At 42.7% G+C, this 12054-nt stretch overlaps 2 protein-coding genes across 4 annotated transcripts in view; one reads left to right on the top strand and one right to left on the bottom strand.

Moving 5' to 3' along the window:
* The window catches only part of phkb (phosphorylase kinase, beta), a 59083-nt gene extending 52494 nt beyond the window's left edge, over positions 1 to 6589 (top strand). For 2 of the 3 annotated variants that reach the window (XM_071381849.1, XM_071381851.1), the window contains 7 exons: positions 2452 to 2542; positions 3774 to 3970; positions 4145 to 4279; positions 4353 to 4482; positions 4827 to 4934; positions 5146 to 5283; positions 5678 to 6589. In XM_071381849.1, coding sequence (XP_071237950.1) covers positions 2452 to 2542; positions 3774 to 3970; positions 4145 to 4279; positions 4353 to 4482; positions 4827 to 4934; positions 5146 to 5283; positions 5678 to 5815 — 937 coding nt within the window. In that variant the 3' untranslated portion in view covers positions 5816 to 6589. The remainder of the gene's footprint in view (positions 1 to 2451; positions 2543 to 3773; positions 3971 to 4144; positions 4280 to 4352; positions 4483 to 4826; positions 4935 to 5145; positions 5284 to 5677) is intronic. The other variant, XM_071381850.1, reaches the window with a different exon arrangement.
* Positions 6590 to 7916: 1327 nt separating this feature from the next.
* On the bottom strand, positions 7917 to 9401 carry LOC139563128 (type-2 angiotensin II receptor-like). The gene has a single exon (XM_071381435.1). The coding sequence runs from the start codon at positions 9361 to 9363 to the stop codon at positions 8428 to 8430; it is 936 nt and encodes a 311-aa protein (XP_071237536.1). The 5' UTR covers positions 9364 to 9401; the 3' UTR covers positions 7917 to 8427.
* Between the last annotated feature and the right edge of the window lie 2653 nt (positions 9402 to 12054).

The raw sequence follows: 12054 nt of genomic DNA, 5'->3' as shown, positions 1-12054 counted from the left end.
GACACCTGCTTGTCAAACATCTCATTCCAAAATATGTAGTTCGTCCCTCTTTTGCTGCTACAACAGCCTCCACTCTTCTGGGAAGGCTTTCCACTAGATGTTGGAATATTGCTGTGGGGGCTTCCATTCAGCCACAAGAGCATTCGTGAGGTCGGGCACTGATGTTGGGCGATTAGGCCTGGCTCGCAGTCGGTGTTCCAATTTATCCCAACTGTGTTCGATGGAGTTGAGGTCAGGGCTCTGTGCAGGTCACTCAAGTTCTTCCACACCGATCTCATCAAACCATTTCTGTTTGGACCTCGCTTTGTGCACGGGGGCATTGTCATGTTGAAATAGGAAAGGGCCTTCCCCAAACTGTTGGAAGCACAGAATTGTCTAGAATGTCATTGTATGCTATAGTGTTAAGATTTCCTTTCACTGGATCTAAGGGGCCTAACCAGAACCATGAAAAACAGCCCCAGACCATTATTCCTCCTCAACCAAACTTCACAGTTGGCACTATGCATTGGGGCAGGTGGCGTTCTCCTGGCATCTGCAAACCCAGATTCGTCCACCGGACTGCCAGATGGTGGAGTGTCATTCATCACTCCAGAGAACGCGTTTCCTCTGCGCCAAAGTCCAATGGCTGCAAGCTTTACACCAATCCAGCTGACAATTGGCATTGCATATGGTGATCTTAGGCTTGTGTGCGGCTGCTCGGCCATGGAAACCCATTTCATGAAGCTCCCGACGAACAGTTCTTGTGCTGACGTTGCTTTCAGAGGCAGTTTGGAACTCGCTATTGAGTGTTGCAACTGAGGACAGAAGATTTGTATGCACTTCAGCACCCGGCAGTCCCGTTCTGTGAGCTTGTGTGGCCTACTACTTTGCGGCTGAGTCGTAGTTGCTCCTAGACGTTTCCACTTCACAATAACAGCACTTACAGTTGAGCGGGGCAGCTCTAGCAGGGCAGAAATTTGACGCATTGACTTGTTGGAAAGGTGGCATTCTATGACGGTGCCATGTTGAAATTCACTCAGCTCTTCAGTAAGGCCATTCTACTGGCAATATTTGTCTATGGAGATTGCATGGCTGTGTGCTTGATTTTATACACCTATCAGCAATGGGTGTGGCTGAAATAGCCGAATCCACTAATTTGAAGGGGTGTCCACATACTTTTGTGCATATATAGTGTATCTAGTCCCCCCATTTTGAAGGTGTCATAAGTATTTGGACAAATTAACTTGTAGTGTATTTTTTTTTTTAAGTTACAGATGCACAAAGATCATACCTCTAACTTTCTCACTCGTCAATATTCACGATTCATTCAGGATTATCCGTAATCATGATAGCGTCCATATTAATGTAGAAGTGTTCAGAAACATTTATATTGTTATTTACAATAAAAGTGACTCCAAAATGACACACTACATTATTTACCATTTATTTATATTGGGCACAACCCCAAAGAACTGCAAATGCTTCTATGAAAATACCCTCAAATAAAAGGTGACATTCTGTACTGTCGCCTCATATAAAACATTTGATCACATATCCAAAATGCTGGAGTATAGAGACACATTTTAGTGTTCGCTTACTGTCCAAATAAATACGGAGGGGAGCGTATGTACCATAACTACAGCCAATGCCTGTTGCTTTTTCCTCACAGGAACCCAGCAAGCAGGAGGAGACGCATTGCACAGTCACTCTAGTGAATAATGCAATCGTAAATTAGTGAACATTCAAATATGTCTGCCCCCCCACCCCCCAAATAAAATATATTTTTTAATCTAATAGTGAAATTGAATAGGCGGGAAACAATGTCAAGAGCCAGAGCTGAATTCATGCAGTGGAATCTTCCTTTGGAACCACTGCCTGTTCTGCTAGGCTAGATCTCCCAGAGGGAAGCACCCACCATGCTAATAGCTTTACGTTCTATGGGGACAGCATCTTGTGTTTTGATCAGTCCGCCATTTAGTCATTTATACAAAAGTGTTTCTATAGCAGGAAAGAAGTTTGTAGATTTGTGTTTTTCCATGTGCAGAGTTGCAATGATGATCATTTATTTGACAATCTGGAGATGAAATCCAGAGTTGATTTAGATTTGTTTTTCATTTGCTTAGCAATAATAATAAAAACATGGACCTGTAAAACAGTAGCATAACAAGGCTCTTTGTACTGTATAGACACGCTGGTGGACATGAGTGGGACATGCCACGCACATGATTTTACAGCTTTGTTTTAGAACTTCATTATGTTAATTGCACCTTCAGTAATGTGCCTCAACTCACTTTACAGCCCATCAGCCTTAATGTCATGGTTATACTGTATGTATGGTTCTTATGATAGAGAACACAGCAGACTACATTGTTATTGCAGTCAGCCATTATGAACTGTTCCTACTGTAGAGTTAACGTATTGACACATATAGTGTTCACCCTATTAAGGATCTCCTTGTGTTTTGTTCACCAGGGGAGTTGTACGAATCGCAGCCAGTGTGATAACTAAGCTAGTGGACAGCATTGCCCCAAGTATTACTAGTGTTTTAGTGCATGGGAAGCAGGTAAGTGGACATTTGAAAATGGGGGCCAATTTTTCAGTTGAACCATGTTTTGTTTTTTTCTCAAGTCAGATGCCTATTTCGAACACAATCTTTATGTTCACTGATTTATCAATGAATTGGATGAAATTATGTCAATTTTGAAAGTATTAGGAACGTTCAGTTGACAGTGAGCTCCGCATGCTTTTGTCCTATAGGAAATGCTTAATGTTATTGCAGTTGCACGCTTCATATTTCCCAGCTACCTCACTGTGCTTTAGCCCTGTAGCAAGGCTGCTATTGTGTTACGTAAAGTAACCTGGGTTTAACAGGCTGTGAATGCTGTGACCTGACCTATGACCTAATATACTGTAAGCTCCCCTTTCCCTTGGATTTATATGAAGTGAGCTGCCTTGGCCAATGTTTTATCATTGTACTTTTTTCTCTTAAATATTACACAGAGAGTTTTGGGCGGTTCTTTGCTTTGAAGTACCTCGAGGTGTGAATCTGCATATAGATTGCATCGTAGAGGGGAAATTATTCTGGACAAGATGAGAAAGCTGATTCTTAAATGGAGTCAGGTGTCTGCTTACATGATCTACGTAGAATCTTCCTTGATTTTTGCATGCGAGGACTTGAGTTTAGAGAATATCTGCTGTTGTTTGAATGTGTTAAGTAAGATTGGACATGTTTAGATTACATTTAGTAGTAATAGAAATGAGGTAGAGATTTAAAAACTGTGATTTGCCATTGTACTTGAGAACATCAGTCTGCAACCATTAGTTTTAAGGCGCTATTTTTCAAAGGGATATTAAAGCATATCTTGTTTGGGAAGAATAATGATTACCCAGGTGTCATTTTCATGTGGCCTTTATGCTTTGAAAATAAGAAATATCACAAGATAATCTTGGTTATTATCTTTTGTCCCTTTCATGTTCTACTCTGTGGGGGGGCAGTTTTACAGTGGCAAGATGGATAGATAGTTTAAGCAAAGGGGACACGGAGACATCAGCATTTCTATATAATATTGCACCCTATCTGGTCAGTCAAAAAGCTTATATGTAGAGTGATGTCACCCATAATATAAAATATAATCTAAGTTATTTGAACCTTTTTGACTATTTGTTATCCATGATGTAAACACGTCCATCTTCCTGGTTCATCACTCTGTCCTCTTAGTAAAATAATCCCCACAAAACAATAACAGAACTGCAGACATTTTTCTGAGGCTGGCTGGGCTGTGCTCTGTTGCCAGGTAACGCTGGGACTGTTTGGGCACGAGGAGGAGGTGATCTCCAATCCCCTCTCACCTGGGGTCATCAAGGGCATCCTCTACAGCAAGTGCTACGGGGAGACGGAGGCCGTGCTGCAGCAGGAGCTGGTCATCCACATCGGCTGGATCATCTCCAACACCCCCGAGCTGTTCAGCGGCATGCTCAAGATCCGCGTCGGGTACGAATAGAGCCCGGGAGGAATAGAGCTAGACAGGCTGTAGCCATGGCCATTCTGATCCTACAGCTGGGTGGTTGTTATTCTGTTTGTCTCTCAAGTTGTCTGTTTGAGGATAGCCATCTGTGGTTATGAGATGCATTGTTTTTGCTTCGTATTCCGCTGGTATTGATGTAGGTGGATCGTCCAGGCCATGAAGCATGAGTTGGAGATCCGAGCAGGAGACATGCCACCCCAGGATATTTACCAGATGTCCCCCAGCGATGTTAAACAGCTGCTGCTGGACGTCCTTCAGCCACAACAGCACGGCAGGTAAACACTCACAAACACACACACACATTTTTTATTCAATTTTATTAATTTCCCTTATCGTTACCCATACCAGGTCCTGGATCAACAGGCGTCAGATCGATGGTTCCCTCAACAGGACTCCCCATGGCTTCTATGACCGAGTGTGGCAGATTTTGGAGAGAACTTGTAATGGCATCGTAGTAGCAGGGATCCATCTCCCACAGGTAGTGTTGGTAATTGCAACAGTGACATAATAATCCTTCTTTGTTTACATCCTCAAACTCCACATTTAATCACATCTATGAAGGACCACACTATAGACCCCTTGACAGTGTTGAAATGCCCAAAAAGACTGCATATTTGAAATACAGTAGGCTGCTTGGCACAGCAGTTGATTCAAAATGATGGTTTGAATACAACAGATCCCCATTGCATTGCATATATCCACTATTAAATAAATGTCTGTTTATTTGAGTATGTGAGTTAGTATTTTTGGTAGTAATTGGTCATCGGGGTGTTCTTGCCTAAAGCATTACTGTTAAAATCTCCCACTTTCCTTCCATTGCAGCAACCTACTCTGTCTGACATGACCATGTATGAGATGAACTTTTCTCTGCTGGTGGAAGACACACTGAAGGACATTGTGCTGCCTGAGTACAGGCAGATAATAGTAGAGGTAAGGGCCAATCAGATTTCACTGTAATTTACAGCTGCATGTTTTCCGTACACTGCTATTGGTCAAACAGGATGCTCGATTGACTATCTCATCCACACATTTCATCTAACAACGCTTCCGCTACACATTGGGTTAACAATACAAAAATCCTAATTGTACACACTTTCTCATGGTTCTATTTTCTTACATGTCCTAATCTCCATGGTTGCAGCTGCTGATGGTGGTGTCCATAGTGTTGGAGAGAAACCCGGAGCTGGAGTTCTCGGAGAAGGTGGACCTGGATGTTCTGGTGAAGGAGGCCTTCCATGACTTCCAGAAGGACAGGAGTCAGGAGGGGACGAAGAAACAGGTAGGTGCTATGCTCCGCCCTACCCTGTCCACTGGGCTCACAGGATCTGAGGTTGGGTCAGACACAAAAACCTTGTGTAACAGTGGAGTTCATGTAGCATGCGAGCTAAGCTGTTGTACTTCCACAATGATGTACAGTACAAGTTATCTCCGCTAAGTAGAAGCAGACCTCATATTCGAGGTGAGGATACCTTGGGAGCTTTGGTGATCATTTTTCTGGTCAGTCTACTTAATTAACACTGAATGTTAATGCATATCATATATATCCAATCGGAATAATTGTTCACTATGCATGTCGTTGCTGAAAAGCAGTGCTTTGTTAAACAACTTTTGACAGTTCGCACTGTATATAACAGTACTGCTAGTTTACAATGAAACAACATTGTTGTCCGCAGGATGACATGGAGGAGTTCTATAAGACACCGCCGATGGGCAGGAGAGGCACCTCCAGTTACCTGACCAAGGCTGTGATGATTCAGCTGCTTCAGGGAGACGTGAAGCCCTCCAAGGATGACCCCTGCTCGGTCAGCTAAACTAAACCCATTCAGCAGAGTGGAGGAATCCACCGCTACTCTACTTTGTCGAACTACTAACAACACGCTAAATTAGTCAGCAGCTCTGACTGTTGTTCCACCAGCAATACCCTCCTTGTTCTGTTAGCTTCAAGCTATTTATACAGGATGTATCAGATCTTATCAACACCTTGTTCTGTTAGCTTCAAGCTATTTATACAGGATGTATCAGATCTTATCAACACCTTGTTCTGTTAGCTTCAAGCTATTTATACAGGATGTATCAGATCTTATCAACACCTTGTTCTGTTAGCTTCAAACTATTTATACAGGATGTATCAGATCTTATCAACACCGTTATTACTGTTAATAACATTGAACTGTTACCCACCTGAAATCCTTGCATGTAGCATTTTACGTATAGCATTAGCATTGTGGGGCAGCCCACATTGTTGATTTGTAGTTAATCAATTGCATGATATGCAAAACTTGAGTTGCATCCCAGTGCACACTTTTTTTTGTCTAAGTCCTAGGATGTCCGGGTCTTTTTGAAAGCCCGATCGCTGTATTTCTGTGAATGTGGTCATGAGTTCCTTCACTCTATTAAAATGATATATTAAGTTGTTTTATGTTGATGTGTTTTTACACGTGGTTTGAGTGTGCCTATCCAGTTCAGTGAATCTGCATTGAACTTTTTCAACGTGTGTGACGTTGGCTGATGTGTTCCGTCACTCTGTCAAGGGGATTTTGGAAGCTCAACACTAGTTTCAAAAAATAAACTTGTGGAACCTGTGACATCCTGTTGATTTATTTGCTTAGGTTCATCATGTTTGAACTTTGTCTATAGTAGGTGTAATGCTCCGCAATCTGCCTTGTATCATTGAAAATAAGCTAAATGTGTAAAAGGCATTATCACAACCTGGTGTAACATATTTATTTTTATTTGGGCTGCAGTTGCAACAGAAATGTCATGATTAGTCAAGCGTGTCAATTCGTGCCTGGTGGTACTGTATGTGTATTGAATCTCACCACTAGTAACTCCCACTCATGTTAGCTTAGCTGCAGTCATACCAATCTCACTGCTGGAGCTGGAAAATAACATAATTTGACATAAAAAGGAGGGTTAAACACTGAGAAAAGCAGAGGAATTATTTCTGCATAGGACTGGATACATTATATTTACTTCAGAATCTGTTCTAAAGCTGCTCCATCACTTGGACTGGAGAATGGGATTGATTGATCGAGAAAAGCTTAGAAAGGTCATGGTTGTTTCAGTGTTCTGAAGCGAGGAAGTTCATAAATAAGGATGATATTCAAACCATGAGAAGTATGCTCATCATACATACAGTACATGTATGCTTTAGTTATTATTAGTTAGAGCAGAGTACATAGTCTGCAATCTAAATCAGGCCGGTGTATGAAATGACAGTAGCAATAGCATTTGTGGAGGGCAATTTATTAATATGATGCAGTGTAATTTATTGTACACCTCTGTCTGATGCTTCAAAACGAAAGCATTTCGTAGTAAAATAAAATATTCTAGTTGTATATGTTACACTAACTTGATCCTTTATGACAGGACTCAATTCACAGTTCAATTCAAATCTGCAGAGCAGAACAATCTTTCATATTTACTGAGTAAGGCCTTATCCCTTCCTCATCGTTGTAAAAGGTGTAATGTTTTCTCTTAAAGAACACCCATAAAAGTTAACTGTGCATTAAAGTCAGAGTATATTTTTTGCTAGCTGCAGTAAAAGCATATTTTATTTGCCTGTCTCAAGTGTTTGGGCCTGACAGTCAGAGCTTTATTCCTGCTCCTACACCAACACACTGTACCATGAAGGGCATCAAAGACTGAGCCACTTGAAGATGTCCAGGCCAATGTTTCACGTTTTTCGCAACATTATTATGGTCACTTTATGGTCTTAGGAACCAAAGGGCTGAATAAATAATGAAAGTTGATGTAAAGTGTGTGAAAATATATTATTGTTTCATGTTAGATGATAGTGGCTGTAAGGGAGATCATTATTCACAAAATATGTTACTAAAATCACGGTATGTCACTGACTGTCATTGTCACGATCGTGAGGAGAGACGGACCAAGGCGCAGCGTGAGTTGGGTTCCACATATTTATTCGAGTGAAACTTCCACAAAAACAATAAACACGAAACGTAACATAAGTGGTGCAACTAGCACACACACAAACAATATCCCACAAACACAGGTGGGAAAAATGGCTACCTAAATATGATCCCCAATTAGAGGCAACGATTACCAGCTGCCTCTAATTGGGAACCATACAAAACACCAACATAGAAATATTGAACTAAAACACCCCCTAGTCACGCCCTGACCTACTACACCATAAAGAACCAAGGGCTCTCTATGGTCAGGGCGTGACAGTCATGTTGCAGATACTGACAAGAAAGTTCTCACCTACTCTTATCTCCCACTTCCTGCAAAGCGAGTTGATAATTTTGCTTTCAATTTTGCAGTTACTATGTTGCCTTGATGCATTTGAGTACTGACCAAGTTTGCATGGTTTGAAAGGAGACATTGAAGATTGCCTCAAGCTGCTTTGTGATAATTTTTTAGAGATTTCATTCTGTTTCTGCTTTTACCAACATTATTATTACACACAGATCTGAATAGCAGGGTCTGCTTTCTCCCGCTTAGCTGGTCTTCTCTGCCAAATTCTCTGAAAGGCAAACGCATACAGAAAGGGGTCCACACAACTGTTAACAAATGTAAGGCACTTTGCAAAGTCCCGTGTCAACTTCCCAAAGGTCTTCAGTTTAGCAGATGTAACAGGGTGTGAATACTTCAGTAAGGTGGCTGAGATGTCCACAATGTTAACAACATGACCAGGAACCCAGAGAATGATGAAGGTCACAGTAATTCCAGTGACCAATCTGGTCATCCTTTGGGTGCTGAAGAGGGCTGTCTGGTTCACTCGCTTGTGAAGTAAGAAATAAAAGGTGACAAGAATGGAACCCAGAACAAAACCCACCAAAGTCTCAAGTAAAAGAACAGCCACTATTTCCCAGTCCGATTCAGTGTGTCTTTGACAACTTAGACGAGAACCAGTAACCACTGTATTCCTTGTTGCAACAGCAAGCCCAGTTAGGATGCATGCAAGTCCCCATAGTGCAGGTAGCAATACCTTCTCACCTCTCCTTCCCAGCCTGGCCCACTGGTGGGGGTAGAGAACCGACACGTAGCGCTGCACACTCATCATAGTTACAGTCATGATATTGATGTATAGGCTGCAATAGACCATGAAGGAGAAGAACTTACAAAGCCCACGGCCAAGATTCCAACCACACAGGAGGGAATAGATCCACACAGGGAGGGAGGCCAGACACAGGATGTCAGAACAAGCCAGATTCAGCACCAGTTTCAGGGTGACATCATCTATTTTTACCTGGCGCAGAATGACCACCACGACAGCGATATTTGCAGGGAGGCCCACTAGGCAGCACAGTCCAATCAGTGTACTGGAGACAACGTTGCCAGGATTCCCTGAGGTGATGTTGGAGATGGAGATGTTGAGCTGGTCCATGGTCATGACTTAAAAAAGATTGGTGTGATGATCAGAGTGGTGTGAAGTCAGGAAGCCCTGTGCATTGTCTATTTTTAATCACTCGCAGTGCCTTCAAGGGGGGGGGGGGGGGGGGGGGTGGTTAGGACGATTCTAAGGGCCTGTGACTGACAGGGGTCCTAAAAAATTATTAGAACACTAGGTAAAACAGTTTCTATATTAAATTATTAACCTATCATAGTTAATATAATATTTTATTTACAATGTACTAATAAAATGAACGGTTTATTTTTATTTTCTTGCTTTTGGCAATAAGTAAACATCCAGAGAGCCTCTGTATTGCCCAACCCCCCCCCCCCCCCCCTCTCTCTATTTACATGAAATGGTTCGGTCCTGCCCCCAAACGTGTCGGGAATGGTACTTGCCAGCAGTGAATTGCGGGTGAGGAGTGCTGGTGGTGCATCATGTCTCAGCTTCCTAAAGAAAAATCTGCCTTCCAAAAACGAAAAGAAAGAAAAGAAAGACAGGAGACAGAAAAGAAAGGGTGACAGTATGTCACCCAATTTTTCACAAAGGAAGGTGGGTGTAGTCCGGGATTGGTGGAAATTAACCTGTTAACTTAGTCCATAGTGAAATAGGCTACTTTTGCGCCCTAACATTAGTTACGTAATATCTTCACAGAAAATTCTGAGTGTTTACATTTGCTCATCTTTTAGCTGACATTTAATCAGTGCAGGCAAACTTTTAGCAAGCTATTCATACTAAATCAGTTGTTCCTGCCCCTGCCCCTGCCTGGTGCCAGGCCCAACAGATGCAGCTTTATGTTCAGCAGACCTGTCTCCCCATCCCCCTGAACCAGCCCTACTCCCAAATGAAGAAGGAGGTGAGCAGAATTGTGTTGAATGACATGTCAGGGCCTCCCGGGTGGTGCAGTGGTCTAGGGCACTGCAACGCAGTGTGCCACCAGACACTCTAGGTTCACGCCCAGGCTCTGTCGCAGCCGGTCGCGACCGGGAGGTCAGTGGGGCGAAGCACAATTGACCTAGCGTCGTCCGGGTTAGGGAGGGTTTGGCCGGTAGGGATATCCTTCTCTCATCGCGCACTAGCGACTCCTGTGGCGGACCGGGCGCACGGTGTTTCCTCCGACACATTGGTGCAGCTGGCTTTCGGGTTGGATGCGCGCTGTGTTAAGAAGCAGTGCGGCTTGGTTGTCAGTTGGCATAATTGCAATGCATTAAATACAGGAATGTGATTCTCCAGTCAGGAAAAATCTAACTTGACACAGAGGCAGCAAATATCAGAAAGGAAGAGATGCAGGCTCTTAGAGATGGATGGGAGTCTCTCCTGTCTGAGGCAACACTGATTGCTATGCAAATGGATGTTGAACCTCAATTTATCAAGGAACACAGCCGCCAGAGGAAAAGGAAGAGATTCCATGATGAGACCTCGCAAGAGGAGACAGCTCAGGACAGTGCTTTTTACTGCTATGGTTCCACACCACTGAAAAAATTGTAGATCTTTCAAGTTGTTCTGAAAGTTAGGCAGATTAGTGAGGATAAAGTCCATTATGTGTGCCAACCACTGATCATGAAGTATTCCAGAGATCTTACACCTGAGTTTCAAAATGAAGTAAGACACCTGAACACTGTATATGCTGCCACTTTCCCCCCTAACTTGTCCCCTCTTGGTCTCCTGAATGCAATTTGTAAGATGCAATTTGTAAGATGCAGCTGCAAAGCATTTTTGGAGAAGTGTGCGTTGCTTTACGTATATTTTGCACACTGCCTGTGACTGTTGCTGGTGGCGAGAGAGCTTTCAGTAAGCTAAAACTGATTTAAAAAACTATTTGAGGTCCACTATGTCCCAGGACAGGCTTTGCAGTCTTGCCATGCTGTCCATTTGAAGTCAGTTAGCTAGAAAGCTGGACCTCAAATACTTGATCAGTGACTTTGCTAGCAAGAAGGCTCGGTGCTGGGCTCTTGGTGACTATTTGACGTGTCAAATAAGCTTGTTGACCAAACAGGACCTGAATATGACTGCACATCACATTAACGCGTTCATAAATTTTATGTAGTTATTACACTTTGATTGCACTATCACTCGTATTTCATATGTCACAAGGATTCATCGATATGTACGCTACGATGCTGGTAAAGTTGTCTCGTGCACCTACAGTCCTGGTCATAAAAAAAGCTATCTTTTATCTTTTTTGACACGCAAAGACCCAAACGGCGTTCCATAGAAATCCTGGTTGAGAATGAAACGACTGAACAAATGAACAACCAAACAGCACAGTAAGTAAGTGAAAGAAATAGGTTCTGATTATGTTTTACTGGTAATGGGGACATACGTAAATGCCAACAAAATACCTTTTTGGTCAGTGTGGTGTGTGTGTGTGTAACCTTTATTTAACTAGGTAAGTCAGTTAAGAACAAATTCTTATTTACAATGACAGCCTACCCTGGCCAAACCCGGACGACGCTGGGCCAATTGTGCGTCGCCCTATGGGACTCCCAATCATGGCCGGATGTGATACGGCCTGGATTCGAACCAGGGACTGTAGTGACGCCTCTTGCACAGATGCAGTGCCTTAAACCGCTGTGTCTATGTGTTAACTATTTAACTGTACTAGAATGCTTAAAATGCCGCTTAAGTTTTTCTTTGGCAAGGAAAATATTGGATATCGGTATTGGCCAAAAATGTCATATCGGTGCATCA

This window comes from Salvelinus alpinus, chromosome 33 (assembly GCF_045679555.1).
Source record: "Salvelinus alpinus chromosome 33, SLU_Salpinus.1, whole genome shotgun sequence".
Taxonomy (NCBI): Eukaryota; Metazoa; Chordata; class Actinopteri; order Salmoniformes; family Salmonidae; genus Salvelinus; species Salvelinus alpinus.
Note: the sequence above shows the minus strand (reverse complement) of the source record. Positions and strands in the feature narration are given on the sequence as shown.